The sequence below is a fragment of the Mobula hypostoma genome, chromosome 3, assembly GCF_963921235.1.
Source record: "Mobula hypostoma chromosome 3, sMobHyp1.1, whole genome shotgun sequence".
NCBI classification, from domain to species: Eukaryota; Metazoa; Chordata; class Chondrichthyes; order Myliobatiformes; family Myliobatidae; genus Mobula; species Mobula hypostoma.
The window spans coordinates 62,369,872-62,396,586 of NC_086099.1; the positions used below are offsets into that span (position 1 = coordinate 62,369,872).

Consider the following 26,715-nt stretch of genomic DNA (forward strand, 5'->3'; position numbering starts at 1 on the left):
TTTTGAATTTTGTGAGACTTATTTTTGCAGATAATACTGATCTCACTAATATTGTTTGTTTAGGCTGTTAAAAATGAAGTGAATGTGCCATGCCTCAAGAATTTTGTAGAGATGCTGTATCAGACCACATTTGAACTCTCATCAAGAAAGAAACATTCATTGGTAAGTGTTTTTGAAAATGCCAAATGTGTGAAGTTATTTGCCAGGACAAACATAGATACAGTACCTTGTCAACACGAGGAAATCTGCAGATGCTGGAAATTCAAGCAAGACACATAAAAAATACTGGTGAACGCAGCAGGCCAGGCAGCATCTATAGGAAGTTTTGGGCAGAGACCCTTCGTCAGGACTAACTGAAAGAAGAGATAGAAAGAGATTTGAAAGTGGGACGGGGAGAGGGAGATCTGAAATGATAAGGAGAAGACAGGAGGGGGAGGGATGGAGCTAAGAGCTGGAAAGTTGATTGGCAAAAGGGATACGAGGCTGGAGAAGGGAGATGATCATGGGACAGGAGGCCTAGGGAGAAAGAAAGCGGGAGGGGAGCCCAGAGGATGGGCAAGGAGTTACAGTGATAGGGACAGAGGGAGAAAAAAAGAGAGAGAAAATAAATAAATAAATAGGGGATTGGGTACAAAGGGGGGGGCATTAATGGAAGTTAGAGAAGTCAATGTTCATGCCATCAGGTTGGAGGCTACCCAGACAGAATATAAGGTGTTGTTCCTCCAACCTGAGTGTGGCTTCATCTTGACAGTAGAGGAGGCCGTGGATAGACATATCAGAATGGGAATGGGACGTGGAATTAAAATGTGTGACCACTGGGAGATCCTGCTTTCTCTGGCGGACAGAGCGTAGCTGTTCAGCGAAACAGTCTCCCAGCCTGCGTCGGGTCTTGCCGCATCGGGAGCACCGGATGTAGTACATCACCCCAGCCGACTCACAGGTGAAGTGTCACCTCACCTGGAAGGACTGTCTGGGACCCTGAATGGTGGTGATGGAGGAAGTGCAAGGGCATGTGTAACACTTGTTCCGTTTACAAGGATAAGTGCTGGGAGGGAGATCAGTGGGGAGGGATGGGGGGATGAATGGAAAAGGGAGTTGCGTAGGGAGCAATCCCTGCAGAAAGCAGAAGTAGGAGGGGAGGGAAAGATGTGCTTTGTGGTGGGTTCCCGTTGGAGGTGGTGGAAGTTACGGAGAATTATATGTTGGACCCGGAGGCTAGTGGGGTGATAGGTGAGGACAAGGGGAACCGTGTTCCTAGTGGGGTGGCGTGAGGATGGGGTGAGAGCAGAGGTGCGTGAAATGGGAGAGATGAGTTTGAGAGCAGAGTTGATAGTGGAGGAAGGGAAGTCCCTTTCTTTAAAAAAGGACATCTCCTTCATCCTGGAATGAAAAGCCTCATCCTGAGAGTAGATGTGGCGGAGACGGAGGAATTGCGAGAAGGGGATGGCTTTTTTTTGCAAGAGACAGGGTGGGAAGAGGAATAGCCCGGGTGGCTGTGAGAGTCCGTAGGCTTATAGTAGACATCAGTAGATAAACTGTCTCCAGAGATAGAGACAGAAAGATCAAGAAAGGGGAGGGAGGTGTCAGAAATGGACCAGGTAAGCTTGAGGGCAGGATGAAAGTTGGAGGCAAAGTTAATGAAGTCAACGAGCTCAGCGTGCGTGCAGGAAACAGCGCCAATGCAGTCGTCGATGTAGCGAAGGGAAAGTCGGGGACAGATACCAGTATAGGCTTGGAACATGGATTGTTCCACAAAGCCAACAAAAAGGCAGTACCTTGTGATGTTATTATTTGTTAAAGAAAAATATTAATAATAATTAATCGGAGTTCTTATCACTAAATTTTGGGGTGAACAGATTTGTCTGACATTGTGTCCAAATCAGATCCCTTCTCCACTCGCCTCAAAACTATCCCATTTTATCTTCTAACCTACTCCTTGACCAAGCATGAAAATGCCACATCTAAAATTTGGATTCGCATTGCCTTTGCCTTATTAAGCTTCTCATGGAATCCTAGAATCAAAATGATCGAGTTATACAGCACCTTAGGCTCACCTTTTATGTACCAAGTACCCATCTATGCTCATGCCATTTAGCAGCACTTAGTCATTAGACTTCCATGTCTTGGAGATTCAAGTGTGGGTATTTTTTACATGTACATGCTCCACCATCACCTTGCATTACAGATTGCAACCATCTTCTTGGTGAATTTATTTTTCTAAGGTCCCTCTAAATCTCTTACTCCTCATATTAAAACTATACCCACTGGTTTTAGACATCTCTGTTATAGGGTAATGTTTTCACTATGCATGCTGTCTATGCTCTTCTACTTCCTCTCCCGATGTCTCATACATCTCAGCTGCACCAAGGAGTATAAAGCCAGCCTATTCAGTCTCCCCAACTGAAATGTTCCATCCCAGGTAACATCCTGACAAATATCCTCTGCACCCTTGTCCAGTGCATTCATATCCTTCCTATGACATGATGACCAGAAATGCACGTAAATATTCCATCTGAGCTTCAACCAAAGTTTTTATAAAGTTGTCCAGTGACTTCTCTGCTCTTATATTTCTATTTCCTGTTTAATGAAGGCTAGTGCCTCATATGCTTCTATGCCACTTTATCTTGCTTTGTTGACCACTTTAGGAATTGGTAGGCTTGTACGCTGAGGTTCCTCGCCAGGGCCTTACCATTCATGGTGTACGTCCTTCCCTTATTAGACTTTTCAAGATGTGTTGCATAACACTTATTATGATTTAATTCATCTGTCATTGCTCTGTCCAATTTATCATCTTATCAATATTGTTCTGTAATTTGAGACAATCTTCCTCATTATCATCTCTTGTGTCATCTGCAGATTTAGTAATCATATCTCCTACATTTCATACAAATCACTAACAGCACAGATCTTAGATGTCATGTACTCTAATCTTTGGGTCCAGCTTTCCATTTGGGAAGGCTGTGAAATATCTTGGAATATAGGTTTTTTTCCAGTGTTTTACATTTACAGAGTGCATCTGTGTCACATCAGTTTGTGTAATGGGAATTTAATCACGTACTGCCCATTAAGCTGCTGGTGTTTAGGGCAGCAATGAAGGTCCTCCATCACAGATGGTGTTCAGGGCTTCCTTCATTGTGCCAGTAGCTTCCTCTCAGCTTTCACTACTATCTGCCATGCAAGTTCTGGATGGAGGCTCAGGAATACCGTCGTACTCAGATGTAGAAGGATTCTTCATTGCTGTTTCTGTCAGTTTTGTTTTACCAATCAGGGTTTTTAGCTCTGAACCTCCAAACCTGGTGGGCCAGTGGGCTACTCTTAGTTTGGCCTCTACCCTTTGATTTGTTTGGCATGGGTGACTCCACCCAGAACCAAAGCATGAAACCCCGATTCCAGCGAACATAGCTTTCTGGATCATTGAAGCACGCAAACCTCCAAACCACAACAAGGTTGTGATCCTTTTGGAGGAATGGAAATTTGCCCTTAAGGAATTCACAAAGCACTGTCAAATATTTTGAATACAAAATGAAAGTTGCTCTTACAGAGTTAGTGTGGTAAAAGAATAGAAAAAAAATGTCTGAAGAACTGAGCTAGTTTTTTAAAGGCAATGATCATACTCTGCTTGTTAACAGTGGGACGCCACATACGATTTGCTTTGGAAACTGACAAAGCAATCTCTTCTATAATACTCTGTCGAACCATGTTACATCCATTTCTAGGTAACTAAAACAACTACCTGTTTTCTTCTGTGTTCAATCAATCAGAATTCCTTTGCTATCAGCCCTACAAACATGGTGGCACTACCATTGAGTGAACAACTTTCTGTACGAACACATCTCCACCTATAACAAGGGATTAATGGAAAGTAAAGGCATGCACTAGAGAAAATTGTTAAACAGGCCATTTTCTAGGAACACTGCTTTTCCAGGGTATATGACAGTTGTTACAGATGTCTGGTTTTGTTTGAAAGTAGCTCGGAATCTCAATTTGTGATATTGAAGTTAGATCCTGCTTTTGCTATTGCAGGATCTTTGCTCAACAGCAGGAGAAGTAAATATATAATTGCTTTAGCTAAATATTTTGGAATAAGTTTGTTAAATTAAGTAATCTTGAATTAAAAGGTGCTTTGTTACAAATAGACGTATTTTGAATGAAATAATTTTTTTGAATTCTGAGTTAGTAGTAATTAGAATTTTTGAATTAGTAACAATTACTTATCCATAGAATTTTATGCAAATACATCTCCATATTGTATAGCAAAATGTTGACTTTATATCCTTGTAATTTCTGCCAGTTACTTCATAGCATCACTTTGTGATATCTGTTCCTGCTCAGTGATACAAGTTTTTGATATTTGTTTCTTTCCAGGCCCTATACCCATTGGTTACCTGTCTCCTGTGTGTCAGTCAAAAGCAGTTCTTTCTCAACAACTGGCACATATTCCTTCAGAATTGTCTTTCTCATTTAAAGGTAGGGAAAGGGCAGTGAACAAAATCACTTTGATCAACAGATATACATTTAAGAATCCTTTCAAAAGAAATCATAAAATGAAATTAATCCATAACAGATGGGCGAAAACAATCTGTCTGAATGAAATGTAGAAATCTGATCTAGGTATACAACTCACCCTCTTGAATATTGTGATCTTAATGTACATCTTTAAAATAATTATTACCTTGCCTTTTGAATTGTTTTGATTCTGATAAATTTTGGACACTGGTGTTTTTCTTTTTTAGAGGAAAATAAAATTATGGAGAGTACTATCCCTAGATATTCTTCTATTTACCTACTCCTGGTTTAAACTTCTGACAAAATAAAGTAATACACCTGGACGAACAACAAGTAGAACTGTTTATCAATGTCTAGATTCTGTTTACTGTTAGGTCTATGTCTTTATCTGTGGATATTTTTACTTGTTGATTTTTGTGCTCCAATCACATGGTTGTTTTCGATGTGGCAAATTACTTGGATTGGAATCAAACTTTGAACTTTCTGATAGTATGACATGAGACACGACTTTTTGCTGTAAATTCCAGCCATCATTTTTCCAAGAGAATGTGTATATTCATTCTGCATGCTTAATATTTATCCAACTCATGGCTGTATATGTACATTTTGTCATGTTGAACTCACAACTAACTCACCGTATAATTAATTGTGCTGCTTTGGTGTCAAGAAACCCCTTAATGTGAGGGGCAAGATGCTTAAAATATTTGCAGCATATTTCATTAGTTTTCATATTTTCTGAAATAATTATTTTACCTGTGGAAGCGCATTGCAATGCTTTTGTTGTGTTCATTTTAGCTGTTTACTTTGCTGTATGTTGTGTCTAACTTTGTTCATCAAAATCTAATAAGGATTTATGTTCGTGCTTTGTTCCCCATCTAACATGCATGGACATCCCATTCTCATGCTTGTTTATGTTTTGCTGTCTTGCATTGCTTTATTCAGATGCCATCTAACAACACTATCAGAAAGCAAATAGAAACATTACAGGTGAGTATGCATGGACTAAGTTTTCAAGCATATAGTTCAGACAATTGATTATAAGAATAGACCTAAAATTAATCAGTGTACTTGTATCATTTTTGGAAGTCAGCTACAGGCTATCACTTAGGTGAAGTGTTATATTTCACTTGTTAACCCTTGACAAAATTTAAATTGCTTGGTGTTATGTGACGAAGGGCTTCAATATTGAGTTAATTGCTGGTTTAAAAAAGTGTGAGGTTTCTGGTCTCAAAGCTAAATTTGCAAGAAACAAGAGTATGATTAACACAATTGGCCTCAAAGGAAGTATGAAAAAATCACAGTGGATTACGTTTGTTTTCCTGAATGCTTTCCACCAACATAAGGTGGAATGGAAGTATTAGACCCACATAATTCCTAATGAATACAGGTATCTTTTAAGCTGAAGTTATTCTCTTTTCTGAAAATTAATACATTATTCATCTATAGCAGTTACAGGTGCAGAGAGGTTATTGTTTAACTTGTTACATCATTTGCTTTTTAAGATTATAGTAAAACTTTAATAATCCACTGGAAATCCTAATGGTTTTGCTTCAGGCTCATTGGATTCTCTTACCCTTGTATGGAAACATCTGGCTTTAAGTCCCCACAATCTACCATCTGAGGTTTAGTTTTTGTAGTAAATTGGTTTGACCTGCCGGTCATAAAAGATTTGTGGAGCTGCAGGGATGGTGCAGGGCAATAATGATTGTGTGGCATGGACCAGGGGCTCTGATCCGATTAAGTTTATACTCATCCAAACAATCAATGTAAAGCTAAAACTTTATAAGTATTTAAAGCATTCATTGAGAATCAGTCTTCCTTGCAACCTCATTCCTGTTATCAACTGTCAGTTGTGTTTTTTTCAAAACCGATCTCCCATCCTTTCTGTTTCTCATCTCCCAAAATGTTGTGCTGGATCAGTTGGTGGCAAAAGTGCTGATGAGTGCTGACTCATCAAATTTTCTTCTTAAGTGGTGTGGCTTATTTTGAATTTTTATCCAATATTTGTAGATATTTTGTAATAAGTCATACTAAGATAATTGCAATAGGATCCTTTTGGTTAGATGTGATGTGTTTCTATTTTAGCCAAATTGCCAATAATTTATTAAGAATGTGTGATCTGCAATCTAATCGAGGATGAATTGGAAATCCTTCAGTGATCTCAAATACTTTTGGGCTGTATAATATAATAAATACAATATATGCACATAATGAAGATGTTGTAAGTGCTCCAATAAGGAAGGATGTTTTTCTGTATCAATTTTTTGAGTTTTTTATGTTTGCAGAGATCTTTAAAAATTATTGGTTAAATACACTTTAAAGATTTTTTTTAAGTGTACGTTCAACCACGTGCAATTTAAACTAGAAATTTAATAGTGGTGAAAATAAGGCCAAACAAATCAATGTAAATGAGGACTTGTCAATTATAAAGTTGTTTGTACTTGTTTTACTTCATATGTTTATGGATAATCTCTACATCTGTTGTGTGATATGCATATTCATGGTATCAGTATTTGATTTTTGACCGTTACAACTTTTTGCTTTTTTCTAGAACAAAGATCCCAAAATGTCTCGGGTTGCACTGGAATCATTGTATAGATTGTTATGGGTTTATGTAATCAGAATTAAATGTGAAAGCAACACTGTAACACAAAGGTAGGTAAAGGCATGCAATTTTATGTTAGAAATATCAATGAATTGTTCTTAAGTGCTATGAATCCTGAAACACATTGAGCAGTGTCAGAAATTTGGCATGTGGAAAAATAGTTCTCTTAGGAACAGAACATTGAATGTGTACTGAAATTAAGGACATTAGGAACAAAACGTAGTTTCTTTGAGTAGTTTTATAAGAGTTGTCCTGAAAGTTGGAATATTATAAGAATTAAAACATACAATAAATTAAATCTCAAGTTATTTTACGGCTTCACACTTCACAAGTGAATAGCTTAGAATATTCCAGTTTTAGAAAAAAATCACCATTGTTATTTTGGTCATCTTGCCATCTATTGACTTGAAGAACAGCTTATAAATTTATTTGTCTTATAAATCTTTTGTTGTCCTGCTAGCTTTGAGGAAAAACATGGTGAGGCCACTCAGCCTCTTAAGCTTGCTCCTCTCATAAGGCTATGTTTGGTTTTGACCTCAACTCTACATTCTTTCCTATTCCCCATAACTTTATCTCCTTACATATTAATACCTGCTTAATTTATATTTAAGACATTCAAAGACTTTCTTTCTAGAATGATGGTGAAAGCAGAATTCCAAAGGTTCATATCTCCTGAAAAATATATTTGCTTTATGTCTGTTAAATGGGTGAACACTTAATTTTTAAAATGGTGACTACCAGTGAAAGATCTCTCCACAAGAAGGAGCAAGCAAACCACATGCACCCTGTTAAGACCATGAAGATCTTGTATGTTGTATGTGGAAAACAATCCTATATTGTTATAATAGATTAATTATTCGTAATTTTCTGATTTGGAAGTAAGGTAGTTTACCACATAACCGCTGACATATCCCCATGTAAATGAGAGACATTGTGATTTCTGTGCACACCCCAAGTCCCAAAGCTGCGGTTAGCTGTTTTGGGTTTTCCTGACTATGTATTGAGGCCTCAATGTGCATACTTGCATGTGTTTCCCCATGACTTAGGAAACATCGTCAGTTTTGACAGCTTTGATGACTTGGATTAGCTGGCTGTTGGTTTACTTTCCAAATGCATGTGGGTAGGCTTGTTCCCCCTTCATTGGAAATCAGTGCTATTAATTTAGGGATGAACTTGTTGCTGTGCAGTGCTTACCGAAGGCTGTTTCTTTCATGTGTTTCCGCTAGGTTAAAAGAGAGCATTTCTTGTAGATTAATTTTGAACTGATTACTGAAATTGTTTTACTTGTGATACCTCCGTTATTATTAGACAGTAGAATTTCTTAGGTATGTTACATTAAATGCTGCTTATAAATTACTTTTAACTTAGAACTTGTCTTACGGGTTTTGTTTTTTTATTAGTAAACTACAGTTTTGTAAATTGTATCCATACTAGTGGTAATTATGTTTTAATCTATATTTTTCCACTTTCTTACTTTGTAAACAGTCGCCTTTTAAGTATCGTATCAGCACTTTTCCCCAAAGGCTCCCGCAGTGTGGTCCCGCGTGATACACCTCTGAACATATTTGTAAAGATCATCCAATTTATTGCTCAGGTATGTTTTTCCATTAATAGTCATGGCGTGATTCTTTATTAGTCATAACGTTAAAAGCTTTCTACCTTTCATTTCTCAGTCATTTAAACTGAAGTAACAAAATGAAATTGTTAAATGTTGTGCAACTGTCTATAATTCTGTCCCATGTAAAGTACTTAATTTTCAATGCAATAAGTAAAGTCGTTGATTTTCATTTGCTCTGATATTGCCAGTTGCATGTTTTTGAAGTCTGCTGTTTCTTCCTCTGCGGTTCCATTCAGAACCGCTGTTATCACCAACAAATTTTGGTCATGATGATCTTAACCTGATCATTAACTGGACACACATGTTTTATATTAAACTATCACACAGATGGAAATTGGGAGGGTAGTGCTGACTATATCTGCAAGTGATTTTCATTAGCTTACAATATGATCAATAATGCCAGTGTTGATTCTGCCAGGACTATTCAATTTTGGATACAATTAGCTAATACAATAGGAGATACCAAACCAAAGAGCAATGTTATTTTATTGAACTGGAAGGAGACCAATCCTCCTGCTACATTCCAGTGGTTTTCCCAAACTATATTACGTTTAAATTTAGAAAAAATTAGAAGTGATATTTTTGATCCTTCGGTTAAATTTGAAGAAACTTGGAACCCCTATTCAACATTTTCATATGATGTAATTTGACCTTTCCGAATCTTCCTTATTAACTTAAAATATATGAATAGAGGAGCAGAGTTGATGACATTACTGAATGTGTTCGATTTAAGATATTGGTCTAGCCCTGTTTTGTTCCATTTGCTTTTTTTGGGTTTAGTATTTAGTTCTTTTTTTGTTTGGGGGGATTTTTCTTTGTACATATTTTTTTTCTTTTTATTCTTTTTCTTTATGATTAATTATATCATGAGTTTGGAAGTCTATTACACCTGTGTAATTTGAAATCTTTTTTGTATATGTTTATTAATAATAAGATTATTCCAATCTCTGTATCAACATTGTTTTGTTTATAATTTTGAAAATTAATAAAGAGATTTAAAAAGAAAAGAAAGAGCAATGTTGTCAAAATTTCTCAGGATAGCCTGTGAAAGACAACCACTAATAACCTTCCCTCTATCAGGTCAGAAGTGGAATGTTTGCTGGTGATTGCAGAGATAATGAAGCATCCTATGTTTTTAGCAAAAAGACTAGGATGATACTCAGGCTTAGAATGTAAATGATAAGTGATGATTATGATGCACATATCAACAAAGTGATCGTCCATGAAATTTTGAGTACTTCCATGTAATGTTAACATGCTAAATTACCACCATCATAAAGATTCTCTGATTTAATATTTGTGTGGTTGTACTGAAGTGCAAAGAGCATTTGAATGGCAGTGGTAGTAGACTCCGTAATAGTTAGTGACAGGAGCAGTCTCGTAGAGGTGGTGAGTATAGTCGCCAAAAGGTGGAGAAATATGGTAGGTGTAAGCTTCTGAAATTGGTCGTTATACATGCTGTTTCTAGAAATGTCAGCTGTAGACAGGAGGACCTACCTGCCCTGGCAGGAATAGGACTAATGGTAGTCTAGGCAACTGGCTTTTGTGAATATCAGATGCTCTCATAATTTTAAGAATTATGTAGCATTGCACCTTGCAGTAATAATTTGTTTGAAGACACACTCTTGGAAGATACTTCATTAATTCATTCCATCCATTTTGGGAAATTAAAAAAGTGTTAATTCAAAATTAATTCAATCTATTCAATCAAACACCAATCAAATCGCTGAAGAAAAATGCTCTCTTTTTAAATTCTTCCTGTCAGCCCGTGGACGTCACCGAGTTAGACCGGCGGGAAGAATTTAAAAAGAAGACAGCTTTATAGAGCGGGCTTGAGAGTAGGAGGGCTTCGGCAATAACGGGTCGAGGCGTGGTAAGTTACTTGTGAAGAATAGGAATAGGAAGTATGTCTGTGAGGCTGGTGTTCTGTAACTGGTGTCAGATGTGGGATGTCCAGGAGATTCCCAGACTCCCGAACTGCCATATCTGTACCAGGTGCATCGAGCTGCAGCTCCTTAGGGACTGGATTAGGAAACTGGATATGCAGCTGGATGACCTTCGTCTGGTCAGGGAAAGTGAGGAGGTGATAGATAAGAGCTATAGACAGGTAATCACACGGTGGCCTAGGGAGACAGATAAGTGGTAATAGTCAGGAGAGGGAAGGGCAAAAGTCAGATACTAGAGAGTACCCCTGTGGCTGTCCCCCTTAATAGTAAGTACTCCTGTTTCAGTACTGTTGGGGGGCAGAACCTACCTGTGGGAAACAACAGTGGCCGTGCCTCTGGCACAGAGTCTGTCCCTGTGGCTCAGAAGGGTAGGGAAAGGAAGAGGGTGGCAGCAGTGATAGGGGACTGCAGAGTTAGGGGATTAGACAGGCAATTCTATGGACGCAGGAAAGAAATGCGGATGGTAGTTTACCTTCCAGATGCCAGGGTCCGGGATGTTTCCGATTGCATCCACGGTATCCTGAAGTTGGAAGGTGAACAGCAAGAGGTCGTGGTACATAATGGTACCAATGATATAGGTAGGAAAATGAAGCAGGTCCTGAAAATAGACTACAGGGAGTTTGGAAAGAAGCTGAGAAGCAGGACCTCAAAGGTAGTAATCTCAGTGTGCTTGTACAATAAGGATGGGTTGCACTTGAATCTGAGAGGGACCAATATCCTGGCAGGAAGGTTTGCTCAGGCTGTTGGGGAGAGTTTAAACTAGAATTGCTGGAGGATGGGAACCAAACTGAAGAGACTGAGGAATTGGTGGTTGGCTCACAAATAGAGAAAGCTTGTAGGCAGTGTGAGAGGGAGGATAAGCGGGTGATAGAGAGGGGATGCACTCAGACTGATGGTTTGAGATGTGTCTATTTTAATGCAAGGACTATCATGAACAAAGTGGATGAGCTTTGAGCGTGGATCACTACTTCAAGCTATGATGTTGTGCCCATTACAGAGACTTGGATGGCTCAGGGACAGGAATGGTTACTTTGAGTGCCAGGCTTTAGATGTTTCAGAAAGGACAGGGTGGAGGGCAAAAGAGGTGGGGACATGGCACTGTTGATCAGAGATAGTGCCACGGCTGCAGAAAAGGAGGAAGTCATGGAGGGGTTGTCTACGGAGACTCTGTGGGTGGAAGTTAGAAAGAGGAAAGGGTCAATAACTCTACTGGGTGTTATTTATAGACGACCCAAAAGGAACAGGGACATCGAGAAGCAGATAGGGAGAGAGATTCTGGAATGGTGCAATAATAACTGATGGGATTGTCATGATAGGAGATTTTAATTTCCCCAATACTGATTGGCATCTCCCTAGAGCAAGGGGTTTAGATAAAGTGGAGTTTGTTAGGTGTGTTCAGAAAGGTTTCCTGACACAATATGTAGATAAACCTACAAAAGGAGAGGCTGTATTGATCTGGTATAGGGGAAATGAACCTGGTCAGTTGTCAGGTCTCTCAGTGGGAGAGCATTTTGGAGATTTGAATCTCCTTTACCATGGCATTGAAGAGGGATAGGAGCAAACAAGTTAGGAAAACGATTAATTGGAGTAAGGGGAAATATGAAGCTATCAGGCAGGAACTTGGAAGCGTAAATTGGGAACAGATGTTCTCAGAGAAATGTATGAAAGAAATGTGGTTAATGTTCAGGGGATATTTGCTTGGAGTTCTGCATAGGTACGTTCCAACGAGACAGGGAAAGGATGGTAGCGTACAGGAACCGTGGTGTACAAAGGCTGTTGAAACTCTAGTCAAGAACAAAAGAAAAGCTTAGGAAAGTTTCAAAAACTAATGATAGAGATCTAGAAAATTAGAAGGCTAGCAGGAAGGAGATTAAGAATGAAATTAGGAGAGCCAGAAGGGACCACGAGAAGACCTTGGCGAGCAAGATTAAGGAAAACCCCAAGGCATTATACAAGTATGTGAAGAGCAAGAGGATAAGACATGAGAGAATAGGACCAATCAAGTGTGACAGTGGGAAGTGTGTATGGAACCGGAGGAGATGGCAGTGGTACTTGATGAATACTTCGTTTCAGTATTCACTACAGAGAAGGACCTTGGCAATTGTAGGGATGATGTACAGCGGACTGAAAAGCTTGAGCATATAGACCTTATGAAAGTGGATGTGCTGGAGCTTTTGGAAAGCATCAAGTTGGATAAGTCACTGGGACCAGATGTGATATACCCCGGTCTACTGTGGGAGGCGAGGGAGGTGATTGCTAAACCTCTGGCAATGACCTTTGCATCATCGATGGAGATGGAACAGGTTCCAGAGGATTGGAGGGTTGCAGATGTTGTTCCCTTATTCAAGAAAGGGAGTAGAGGTAGCCCAGGAAATTATAGACCAATGAGTCTTACTTCAGTGGTTGGTAAGTTGATGGAGAAAATCCTGAGGGGCAGGATTTATGAATATTTGGAGAGGCATCATATGATTAGGAATAGTTGGCAAAGGCAGGTTGTGCCTTACAAGCCTGATTGAATTTTTTGAGGATGTGACTAAATACATTGATGAAGGTAGAGCAGGAGACTTCCGGTAGCGCTCATGGAGTGAAGTCGCGTTCTTGACTCGCTCCATTACCTCTGAGTTTTTTCTCTCTATGGTCAGCTATACTTTAATTAACTATTAAGGCATCAATTTTTACAATACTTTGAATTAAACTGAATTCTCTGACAATTGGATGGAACTTAGATCTGCTATGTCTAAGAACGGGAAAGACGGCAAGGATGGTAAACCTCCGGTTAAACCGAAAGCTACGGATCTCCCTCCGACTGAATCACCGGTGACTTTGGAAGCTATATCGGAGTTAATTCAGAGGGAAATTTCAACCTCTGTTAGGGAGATGATTCGTACAGAAATTATGGGCTTTGTTAAAGACCTGATTCATACGGAAATCTCAACTAAGTTCCAGAAAATTGCCGATTTAATTGATAAGATGCAAACATGTATTGCGGAACATCAGTCGGCTATATCTGGTCTTCAAAAATCCGCGCAACAAAGTGAGCTTAAGATGGGGAAAGTTGAAGAAACGATTAATGTAATGAAGAAGAAACTTGACTTTTTGACTTTTAAAAACTCTGACTTGGAATCTAGAATGCGACGGCAGAATTTACGAATGATTGGCGTCAGGGAAGCCGTGGAAGCTAACAACCCTATGAAATATTTCTCCCAACTTTTAAAAGATGCATTCCCTACTGTATTTCCTGACCAACCACCGCTACTGGATCGTGTTCACAGAATCCCATCATACTCGTCTAGGTCAGATAGACCTAGGCATGTTATCTTACGTTTTCATTACTTTCAAGATAAGGAGAGACTGTTTCGATTCGCTCGATCTAAAGGTTTCATTGATTTTTCGGATCTTAAGTTCCGATTCGTGGAAGATTTCAGTAAACCAATCTGGGACCAACGGGTCCGTTACAGATCCGTGATGTCGGAATTCTATAAGATGGATTTAAGACCAGCGCTGCTGTACCCTGCACGTCTAAGGATTCGCATGTTAGATGGAGCTCTTCGTTTTTTTGATTCTCCATCGGATGCCCAGAGCTATCTGGATCAACTTTCATCTTCAACATCTTAATTGCCTTTTTTTAATTTTCTCCGTTGATCGGAGGCTGTGAATTGGTTGGTTTTAACTTTTCTGTGCCCTATTTGGGCAGAAAAGTTTACTTTCGATTTCTTAATATGGCTGCTAAACTTTCTTTTTAACTGCGTCATTTCTTTCTTTTCCCAGGGGATTCTGGGTGGTTACTTCCCTTTTGTCATTTTACGTATTTCCTGTGCGGCCTTAAATTTTGTAGTTTTTTTTAAATTTTATTCTGTTTTGCTTTTTATAATCATTTTATGTTAATAATCCTATTTTTTTTGTTGCTGTGTCTATTCATGAGTTTGAGGTTTATTGTGGTTTTTTTTAATATATACTTTCCGGCTTTTGTTCTGTTCTGTGTGTATTTTAATTGAGTTAACTTTTTTTTACTTATTTTTTTTACTGTTTTACAATTAGCTGATCCTTTTCATATTTATACCTTTTTTTTAGGGAGCGTATACCGGAAGTCATGGGGGTAGTTTTAGCGCTTGCTTCTTTCTGGCGGGTCTGCTTTAGATTTCGCCTTGGGGTCCTGGGGTGGGGGGCGGTGGGAGGGGCTTCACGTTTTAGTTTGTTTCTCTTTGGGCTATATACATTATTGAAGTATTGGTTACGTCCTTTTCCCCGGTATCTTTTGTATGTTCTGTTTCCTCTCCGGGTCTGTGGGTCGCGCCTATTGTCAATCCTCTTTGTTATGGGTTGACTTTAGGATTTATGGAGTCTATTATTAATTTTGTCTCCTGGAATACTAATGGTCTTAATCATCCTATTAAAAGGAAAAAAGTTTTTAAAGTGTTCCGGAGACTTAAAGCACAAATTTTATTTTTACAAGAGACCCATGTACGGAGGGGGGACAGACTACGTTTTTTCAAATTTTGGAAGGGACAACAATTTCATTCGAACTCCAATGCTAAGATTCGAGGCGTCTCTATCTTTATAGACTCCTCAGTTACTTTTATACAACAGGATATTATCTCTGATCCGAATGGTAGATTTTTATTGGTTAGTGGTTTATTATTTAATAAAAAAGTAGTTTTGGTTAATGTTTATGCTCCTAATATGGATTGTCCGGAATTTTATAAATCATTGTTTGATCAGTTTCCGAATTTGAACGAGTTTTCATTGATTTGGGGCGGAGATCTTAATACCTGTTTATCTCCAGCTTTGGACCGTTCGGCTCCTTTACGGACTTTACCTAATAAATCTGCAAATTTGATTAATTTTTTCCTTTCTGATTCTGGGTCGACGGACATTTGGCGTTTTCTGCATCCTCAGGAAAAAGATTTTTCCTTCTTTTCACATGTTCATCATTCCTATTCAAGAATTGATTATTTTTTCATTGATTCTCGTCTCATTTCTTCAGTGATTAAATGTGATTATGATTCTATAACCATTTCGGATCATGCTCCACTTAAGCTTTCTATTAAAATTATGGCCAATATACCAAACAATAGACAATGGCGTTTTAATTCGCTGTTGCTTCAGGACTCGGACTTTGTTAATTTTATGAATGAACAGATTGAGCTTTTTTTTACAATTAACCATACAGAAGATATTTCGGTTAACACTCTTTGGGACACTTTTAAAGCCTATATTCGGGGTCAGATTATTTCGTATTCCGTTGCTTTGAGGAAGAAACAGAAGCAGGAGGAGATGGTAATTGTGGACAAGATTAAAGAAATTGATAAGAAATATGTTATGGCTCCTTCTGAGGAGCTATACAAACAAAGAACTGAACTTCAAATGGAACACAGTTTACTACTCTCGTCCTCGATTGTAAACCAATTAAAGAAAACAAGAAGTGATTTTTATGTTCACAGTGATAAAATTGGCAAGCTGCTGGCTAATCAATTGAAATCTAATTATGTTAAATCTCAAATCAATCAGATTTATAACCAAAATGATCGATTGATATTGGATCATGTGGGGATTAATCAAACCTTTTGTGATTTTTATTCTTCTTTATACCAATCAGAGTCTCCTCGAGATTCTAAATATATGAATGATTTTTTAGATAAGTTAGACTTCCCTCTGATTTCACAGGATATGTCTTCTTTATTAGATACTTCCATTACAATGGATGAGATTAAGAATGTTATTTTTTCTATGAATCTGGGGAAAGCTCCTGGCCCTGATGGGTTTACCGTTGAATTTTATAAATGTTTTGCTTCTTTATTGATTCCTTGGCTCTATAAGGTTTTTGAGGCTTCTTTGAAACTTGGTAAACTTCCGGAATCTTTTAATAGAGCATCAATTTCTTTAATACTAAAGAAGGATAAAGACCCTGCTCAATGTGCATCTTATAGACCAATATCTTTATTAAATGTTGATTCTAAAGTTTTTTCTAAGTTATTAGCAAATAGACTAGAAAAAGTACTTCCTTCTATTATTTCGGAAGACCAAACGGGTTTTATTAAAGGTCGTTACTCTTTTTATAATATTCGTACATTGTTAAATATCGTTTATACTCCCTCACAAAATGTTCCTGAGTGTGTTATTTCTTTAGATGCCGAGAAAGCTTTTGATAGAGTAGAATGGCCTTATTTATTTAAGGTGCTTGAAATGTTTAATTTTAGCTTGAAATTTATATCCTGGATTAAACTGTTATATTACTCCCCTGTAGCCTCGGTTCGTACTAACTCCTTAAACTCACCTTTTTTTCCTCTCTTTCGTGGTACTCGACAAGGCTGTCCTCTTAGTCCCCTATTATTTGATATTGCATTAGAACCTCTTGCAATTGCTATTCGAGAATCTTTAAATATTACTGGGATAACTCGGGGATTAAAGTCCCATAAATTATCACTCTATGCTGATGATTTACTTTTATATATTTCTAATCCTGAGAGATCCATTCCTGCTGTTTTAGAGTTATTAGCACAATTTGGTCTTTTCTCAGGTTATAAATTAAATCTTAGTAAGAGTGAACTTTTTCCGATTAATAAACATCTTCCCTTATATTATAAATTTCCATTTAAATTGATTAATAATTACTTTTCATATCTTGGGATTAAAATTACTTGTAAACATAAAGATTTATTTAAGACTAACTTTTTACCATTAATAGACCATATTACTCAACTTTCATCTAAATGGTTTCCCTTATATTTAACTTTGATTGGTCGTATTAATGCAGTTAAGATGTTTTTTTTGCCAAAATTTTTATATGTGTTTCAGGCATTACCAATTTTCGTTCCTAAATCTTTTTTTGATAAAGTTGACTCTAAAATTTCTTCATTTATTTGGCAGAACAAGAATCCGAGACTGGGTAAAATACATTTACAGAAAGCTAAGAGAGATGGAGGTTTAGCATTACCTAACTTTAGATTTTATTATTGGGCTATTAATATTCGACATATGAAATTTTGGTTACTTGATCGGGACATACTATTTATTCCTAAATGGGTAGCATTGGAATTACAATCTGTTCAGGGTTATACACTTGGTTCTATTTTAGGTTCCTCTCTTCCTTTTGATTCGAAACGTCTTAAGCAGGTCTCTAACCCGATAGTTAAATATGCTTTGCGCATTTGGTTTCAATTCAGAAAATTTTTTGATCTTAATCAATTCGGGTTAGCGATTCCTATTTTAGGTAACATATTTTTTCCTCCCTCTTTTACGGATCGCGCTTTTCAAACTTGGAAGACTAAGGGTATTTTACGGTTTTTGGATTTATTTTTAGATGGTTCCCTTATGTCTTTTGAACAATTATCTAACAAATATAACTTATCAAGAATACATTTTTTTAGATATTTACAAGTTAGAAATTTCCTAAGTACTATACTTACTTCCTTTCCAATGCTTCCTCCTATATATATTTTAGATTCGATAATTAACCTTAATCCATGTCAGAAAGGTGCATCGGCTATGATTTATAATATTATTATGAAACTTAGGAAAGCTCCATTTGATAAGATTAGGGTAGATTGGGAACAGGAATTGGGGCTTACCATTTCTGTGGATGATTGGGGGCAGATTTTACAATTAGTTAATACTTCCTCTATTTGTGCTAAACATTCCCTAATTCAATTTAAAGTGGTTCATAGAGCACATATGTCCAAAGATAAGTTAGCGCGTTTTTACTCGCATATTAATCCTTTCTGTGATAGATGTTCGGGGCAGATAGCCTCTTTAACTCATATGTTTTGGTCTTGCCCTACTTTGGAAACTTTTTGGAGAGATATTTTCAATATTATTTCTAAGGTATTAAATATAGATATCTCTCCTCACCCTATTACTGCTATCTTTGGACTACCTAAAATTTCTAGTAATCTTTCCCCTTCAGCCCGTAGAATGATTGCATTTCTTACTTTAATGGCGAAAAGATGTATTTTACAACATTGGAAAGAGCTTAATGCTCCAACTACCTTTTTTTGGTTTTCTCAGACGATTTTATGTTTGAATCTGGAGAAAATTAGAAGTAACCTTTATGATTCTTCATTTAAATTTGAACAGATTTGGGGACCTTTTATTCGATATTTTCATTTAATGTAATATTTACCCTTCTTGTTTTCTCTTCACTGTTTTAATGGAGGTCGGGATTGAGGACGTGATTTTAAGTTTAACTCTGTTTGGTTTCAAGTTAGCCCATTGCTTTGCTTTGCTTTTAGTTAGTTGCACGGTGGGTTTTTTTTTTGGGGTTTTTTTTTCTTTTTTTCCATTGATATATATAAAATCTAGTATACTATTATGTTATCTTGGTTTCTTATGCTTAAATTACATTGTTTGTAGTATTTTCTTTTTGGTATTGTTATCTTTTGGAATTTTATTATACTTTAACATTGTATTAATGTTTATATGGCTTACCTTTTTTGTATACTTACTCAATAAAAAGATTTAAAAAGAAAGAAAGATGAAGGTAGAGCAGTAGATGTAGTGTATATGGATTTCAGCAAGGCATTTCATAAGGTACCCCATACAAGACTTATTGAGAAAGTAAGGAGGCATGGGATCCAAGGGTCCCTTGCTTTGTGGATCCAGAATTGGCTTGCCCACAGAAGGCAAAGAGTGGTTGTAGACTGGTCGTGTTCTGCATGGATGTCAGTGACCAGTGGTGTGCCTCAGGGATCTGTTCTGGGACCCCATCTCTTTGTGATTTTTATAAATGACCTGGATGAGGAGGTGGAGGGATGGGTTAGTAAATTTGCTGATGACACAAAGATGGGGGTGTTGTGGAGGGCTGTCAGAGGTTACAGTGGGACATCGACAGGATGCAAAACTGGGCTGAGAAGTGGCAAATGGAGTTCAACCCAGATAAATGTGAGTTGGTTCATTTTGGTAGGTCAAATATGATGGCAGAATCTAGTATTAATGGCAAGACTCTTGGTAGTGTGGAGGATCAGAGGGATCTTGGGGTCCGAGTCCACAGGACACTCAAAGCTGCTGTGCAAGTTGACTACGTGGTTCAAAATGCTTACAGTGTATTGGCCCTCATCAACCGTGAGATTGAGTTCAAGAGCCAAGAGGTAATGTTACACTATTTGGTAATTACAGCGGTAATGTTCAGACCCCACTTGGAGTGCTGTGCTCGGTTCTGGTCACTACAGGAAGGATGTGGAAACTATAGAAAGGGTGCAGAGGAGATTTGCAAGGATGTTGCCTGGATTTGGGTGCATGCCTAATGAGAATAGTTTAAGTGAACTTGGCCTTTTCTCCTTGGAGCGACAGAGGATGAAAGGCGACCTGATAGAGGTGTATAAGATGATGAGAGGCATTGATCATGTGGATAGTCAGAGGCTTTTTTCCCAGGGCTGAAATGGCTAACACGAGAAGGCGCAGCTTTAAGGTGCTTGGAAGTAGGTACAGAGGAGATGTCAGAGCTAAGTTTTTTACTGCGAGAGTGATGAGTGTGTGCAATGGGCTGCCAGTGACGGTGGTGGAGGCGGATATGTTAGGGTCTTTTAAGAGACTCTTGGATAGGTCGGTGGAGCTTAGAAAAATATAGGGCTATGGGTAACCTTGGATAATTTCTAAAGTAAGTATATGTTCGGCACAGCTTTGTGGGCCGAAGAGCCTGTATTGTGCTGTAGGTTTTCTGTGTTCTTCTATGTTCTATTTTTGCCCCATTAAGTATCTTCAGCAACCACTTTTAATAATATGATTTGACTTTAAGAAATTAATTTTAGCAGAGATACTTGGTAAATATCAGGCAAAATTTTTTCAGGCATTAATTTCATTTGTGAGAAACATCAATTTGCAATGTGTACTGCTTTCCAAACATTATGTAATTTCGGCTTCATTGGAACAATCAGTAATTTACTGAAATATTTTGTTTTCTACCGGTAGGCTTTTAAAACTTGTATATTTTCAAAGATTAGCATGTTCTGTGTATCAACGTCTGGGGAATACCAGAAGTTTATTAGACTGGTCTCATAAATACTCTGGGTACAAGACCAGGTCAGAGACTAGGATTCTTTACTGATATAATCTTTTCTCTGACTTTTCAAAACTGTTCTATCATCGGTCAACTATAAGTTAGGAGAATAATGTATTATGTTCCTAATTGCTATTTCAAAACACTCAACTGTTTAAGAATGATGTAACCCAGCAAGATGTTGTTTTACATAATTGAAATGATGGGAGCATCTGATCTTCATGATTACTTGTTGCATGGGCCGCCATTAGACCCACTCCTGCCGGTGCAGGTGGGTCCTCCTGTCTACAGCTGCCATCTCTGGAACATGTACTTGTCACGCTCCTGAAGCTCAAGTTAGAGTACTCCAATTAGAGTAAAACAGCCTAATTGATTTGCACTGCAGCCACAATCTTCAACAATGACCATCAGTGCATTGTGATCTCTGTGTGCCATGCAAAACCACCTTATATGAGAAAACTCTGCTGCTTCCAAAGACAAAAGCAGAAAGCATCTGCCCGTGCTATCACCTGCAATTTCTCACTTCAAAATCTCTCACTGTCATGCTTTAGAAATTTATCATTGATTCTTGCTGGGTCATAATTCTGAAAATCTCCTTCTAGCAGCATTATGTTCATGCTTTCAGCATGTTTAAAATGGGCTAATGGGGTTAGATATAACTACTAGCCTATGAGAGCAAAACTCACGACCTACTAAAAGAATTTAAAATATGTTGTACAACCTTTAATATTTTACGAATCTTGCAAAATTAATTAAGCTGCATTAAGTACCACCTTTTTGTTTGGCAAGTACTAAGTCATCTTATCAAGGAGCATACAAAACAAAATATCCTCCTTTAATTTTGCAAGTCAAAAAAATACTCTACCTTTTCAGCATTTACTTTTATTGTGCTGCTCCTAGGAAATGTAACTCAGGTTGGTTTTTATATCTTGTACTTTTGTAATTTTTATTATGATAAATGCTTAAGATTCTTACTCTTTAGTTTTAAATATTGTTGATCTTGTACAACTGTTGACATGTTGTTATGTGGTTGCCCACCTGGGTGATTTATTAGATTGTCATTTCCAGTGACCTCATGGAACCATGCTTGTCTTTCCCTTTCTTGGTCATTTACATGCTGTCCCTCTGTGATATTGCCTCCATATGAGTGCTGATAACCCTCACCATTGGGACATGCCCTATTTTCATTATTGACATTAGAGAGGAGGTACAGGAGCCTGAAGAGGCACACTCAACACTCTAGGAACAGCTTCTTCTCCTCTGCCGTCCAATTTCTAAACAGTCCATAAATCCGCGAACACTGCCTCAGTATTCCTCTTTTGCACTATCTATTTATTTTTTTATTTATTTCTTATTGTAATTTATAATAATTTGTATATACTGCACTGCTGCCACAAAACCACACATTTTATGACAAGTGTCAGTGATAATAAACGTGATTTTGTTCACATTTAAATCTGACCGTCATGTTTTGTGACTCCTTTGTTATCTCTGTGCATTCATATTATCAGTTCAATTCCAGTCCTGCATTATATACATTTCTCCCTTGGTAAACATAGGGAAGGCTTCAGATCTATTCACTCTTTACTGCTGCTAATGAACACTGGACCCTCAGTGCACCACATGTTCAATCAAAGAATTGTTATTTATGGCCATGTTTCTGGCATCCTTTAGTCCTACAAGCTCCCAATGACATCAGAGCTCTTAATGCAGCCTATGTAAATTATATCTGTCAACAATATCACCCATACCTTGAAGGGAAGAGTAGTTTGAAAGTCAATATTTAAGCAGTAATGATTAGGCGATAGTAAACTTAAAACACTTGCAGACTGCAGGGAATAAAACAAGAACAGGTGCTTCTAGAAAACAAATGGCTGTAAATGATCCAGAAGTAAATACTGCTGATGAAAAAAAATGAAAGTACTGTTAAATGTTCTGTGGGTGGTGCTGGGAATGGAGTTTTGATACTGTGTGCAAATTCCTTTTATCCTCTGTACATAAGTAACGATAAACTGTGAGGTTGAAAATAGAGGTGAGAAAATGCATTGGAAGAAGTTACTGGTAAAGACATTAAGCAGCAGTAAAACACATTTACAGTAGTCAAATTTATGTCTTTGTTTTTACATACAGTATAGCCATTAAAATTCTAGTGTGTAATTCATGGGAAACCTTGATTGAAAAAATGCCTCAAATGTAGAATTCATCTTCACACCAGCTTAAGTGTATTTAAATAATAGCTTGCAAAGGAGAAAAGGGAGGAACTGCTGTGGAGCATAAGCACAGGCCTGTTCCCCGGTAGTGACTTGCGTATTTCTGCCTTGTGTTTACTAAGCAACTGCTTAATGATAAGCGTTGAATATAAATTTCAAGTGTACACCTTTATTAAAATTTACTGGATTTTTTTGTTTTAACAATAGGAGCGGCTTGATTTTGCAATGAAAGAAATTATATTTGACTTGCTTTGTGTTGGAAAACCATCAAAAACATTTACCATTAACCCAGAGGTGAGATTTGAATTAACTAATTAACATAATTATTCTGTGTTGATATTTGAGAAACCCAATAACTAGGCTTCATGTGTCTAACCAAGATGAATCTTATGCAGGTGTAAAACTTTAAATGACAATAAATTACACAGATGTTTAATGATCTTTTTAATGACTATCTTTAAATGGAGAAGATGGTGGGAAATCTTAGTTTATAGGAAAGCTACGAAGGTAATTTTAGTTTTAATAAATTTAACTTTAGTTTGCTGCAAATTAAGGTTTTTGCTCAATACTGTGTGAAAGTAATCTGGAAAAGTGAAATTTTATAGAATTGCTATATAGTGCATTGAGATGTTGGGATCTTTCTGAAAAGTGAAGGAAAGTGACTTAGACACTTGCCTAATATGTTTTAAAATATTTCAGGATACCACAACATTTAATATTATGCTCTTCAATTTTCTGAATGCCTTAACCTAATAAGCATGTAAAATTGACAAATTACTTACAAGTTTCTTCCAACGATATAAGCTGAATTCAGAAGTTTACAACAGTAATATTTAAACAGCAAAATCTAGAAAGGTTTTTTAAATCAATAAGTAGTGTCTGCTGCTCTCTCAGATAAATGGAAATGATTTCATGGCACTTTGAGAAAAATATCCAGTTGGCATCATAATATTTTTGTACAGAATAATCAATTGCTTGTGACAATTATTTTCTCTAATTCTCTCTCATTGTGCCAGTATTTATCCAAGTGGTGATATAGAGCAAAGCTAAAACTAGTATTGACATTAAAATAATCTTGAAATTGTAATTAAGCTATTCTGACCAATTGTTTAAAATGCTTTTCCATTTACTGGTTAAAAATTTATCTTAGTTTTTCATGGATAGATATTCACATTTTCAAAGTGCCTAATAACTATTTTAATGTACATTGGATATCATATTATGTTCCATTTTAAGCAATTTGTGATCATATGGTGACAACTGGACTTCACTTTGGACTTTGAATTTGTCACAACTGAAAGAACTCAAAAGTTTATTTTTTTTTGCAGAGAATGAACATAGGGTTGAGAGCATTTCTAGTTATTGCAGATAGTTTGCAACAAAAAGATGGGGAACCTCCAATGCCAACAACGGGAGTTGTTCTTCCATCAGGTAGTACACTGCGAGTAAAGAAGATCTTTTTGAACAAAACCCTCACAGATGAAGAAGCCAAAGTGATAGGTTGGTTTTTATACTTATTTTTACATATATAGTCTTTATTTTTAAACACCATGTTTTTGACTTCAGAATACAAAATAATGGGATTTCAGAGGAGTAATTATTTGTATTTTTACTCAAGTGATTTAGCTTTTCTTCAGATTCAAGATGTTTGCTGAATATTATCCTGTGTTGTTTTAGTCAGTTTATGTCATTTAATTGTCCAGTTTTAAATAGTGAGACCGCAAATTACACAGTTCCTTTTCACTGTATAATTGTTCTGGATGGACAAAATACTCCCATTAAATTTTTTCAGGATGAGGATGATTGTACAACCGAATGATAGCAAAGATGAGTAGCGGGGTCAAGTCCTGCTAGTTTTATCAGTGAAACACACATTGAATCATCTGAGTAAGCACAGAAGACTATGGATTTCAAATCTTAGTTAAACTCAAAGCTCACGTTTTAGAGAACTTTTACACTTAGAAAGAAGTCACATTGCTTTGAATAATCCCCTCCCATAAATCTTTACATTTCCCCAGGTCAAAACAAGTATATATCTTGAACATGTGTGCAACATCTTCATATTACACTGTATTGTAACTGGGGAAAACGGGATTTAGATTGGAAAATCATCATGTTGAAATTACTTTTCCACTTTGTTAATGAATACATTTCTGATTTTGGAAGCACAGATAGTCAAGGAATAGTAGAAACATGCAGCAGAGAAGTTGGCTCTTCTGCCCAACCTCAAGCTTGCTAATCCTATTTGTCTGCATTAGACTCGTATTGTCTATTGCATTTCTTATCCAAGTACCGATCGAAATGTCTTTTAAATGCTGTAATTGAATCTGCCTGTGCATCTCCTGTAGCAGCTTGTTCCAGGTATTTGGTCAGCTGAAGTCACATGTTCTAGATAATTTTCAGTTCTATTTCATGGAGAAACTGTTGATTAATTTTACATTGAAATATTCTTTGAGGTTAAATAAGAAGAAGAGTAGTGGTATGGGGGAGGAAATAAATTGCTACAGCCTTTTATGTCACAGACAACTGGAAAATAAAGTTGATTGGGTGAAAGAGAAAAGCTACGGAATTAATTACATTACCTGAACATTTTAGTTCATATTTTCAAATTGCACAAGAAAAATTTGCTATATTGAGATTAATTTGCAATTTAATAGTTTTCTTGTATTGTTCCTTGTTTTTATTCATAACTAGAAAGCAGAAGTATAGTAACTATGCCAACATCTTTCCCTCTTAGGAATGTCATTTTATCACCCCCAAGTGAGGAAAGCTCTGGACAGCATTCTTAGACACTTGGACAAGGAAGTGGGAAGATCTATGAGCATGACTAATGTACAGATGTCCAACAAGGAGCCTGAAGATATGATCACGTAAGAAACAAATATGTAAAATTAGTTTTTAAATGGTTGACAGCCTTTTGAGAAATATCAATACTGATAATAACCAACATGCTTTGTAATGATGTTTTAGTGTTGCCAGGTTTTCATTTTTTCTGTTTAAAAATTTGTTAGTGAGAGTAATTAAAGAATGCAACACTGAAGAGGCATATTTTGTCCTCATATCTATTTTCTTTTGAGTAGCACTATTGGGTGAATAACCCTCCTGCTTTTATTTTGCATGTCAGTAAATGCTTTGTTTTCATCTACTTATGCAATTCCTTTCATAAGATACTGTTTAATCTCTACAATTCCTTCAGATTAATCCCCTTAAAAGTACATGATTTTTGCCTACCACGCCTTCTGTCATTGAAAACTTTCTCTTCATTTACTGTACCCAAACCCTCCCATAGAAAATCGAATTGAACTCCAGGATTTTTTCTCGCAAGAGGGTTTGAGTATAAGGAAAGAAGACTCTGTCTGGAATATTGAGTCTGGTCTTCCTACCGAAGGGTGCAAAAATATTGTTATAGAGGGAGTGAAGGTGATTGGATTGATTCTTGAGTTTGTTATGTGAAGAGGTGTTAGCAAAGGCTTGTTGTCTCTTTACGTTAGCTCATGAAAACTGCAAAATTCTTTCAGCATGTGACAGAGTTGATCTTTGTCCTGGGTATAACGTTAGAACTAGTGTCGCAGTCTCAAAATCAGAAGTTAATCTGTTTTATAAACATTTAGCATAATTTTCTTGCTTTTGCAACCAATTGCCTCTCATAGTAAAACCAAGGATCCCATATGCTTACCTTATCTGCCAACATCAGAGATTATGAGCATATTCTCACTACATTGTCTCTGCACCTACTTTTAAACCATTTTGTAAATATCACCATTATTGTGTCACTGTTAAATTTTAGCTTTTAGATTCAGTAAAGCAAATTTCCAATTTAAGAAAATGCTAGCACATCC

General features: G+C 37.0%; 1 protein-coding gene across 17 annotated transcripts in view; it reads left to right on the top strand.

Moving 5' to 3' along the window:
- Positions 1–26,715, top strand: part of fryl (furry homolog, like) — a 376,544-nt gene that overhangs the window by 190,995 nt on the left and 158,834 nt on the right. For 12 of the 17 annotated variants that reach the window (XM_063043177.1, XM_063043178.1, XM_063043163.1 and 9 more), the window contains 8 exons: positions 64–162; positions 4,366–4,467; positions 5,449–5,493; positions 7,058–7,161; positions 8,597–8,705; positions 23,084–23,170; positions 24,205–24,376; positions 25,614–25,746. In XM_063043177.1, coding sequence (XP_062899247.1) covers positions 64–162; positions 4,366–4,467; positions 5,449–5,493; positions 7,058–7,161; positions 8,597–8,705; positions 23,084–23,170; positions 24,205–24,376; positions 25,614–25,746 — 851 coding nt within the window. The remainder of the gene's footprint in view (positions 1–63; positions 163–4,365; positions 4,468–5,448; positions 5,494–7,057; positions 7,162–8,596; positions 8,706–23,083; positions 23,171–24,204; positions 24,377–25,613; positions 25,747–26,715) is intronic. The other 5 variants (XM_063043171.1, XM_063043172.1, XM_063043173.1 and 2 more) reach the window with 1 other exon arrangement.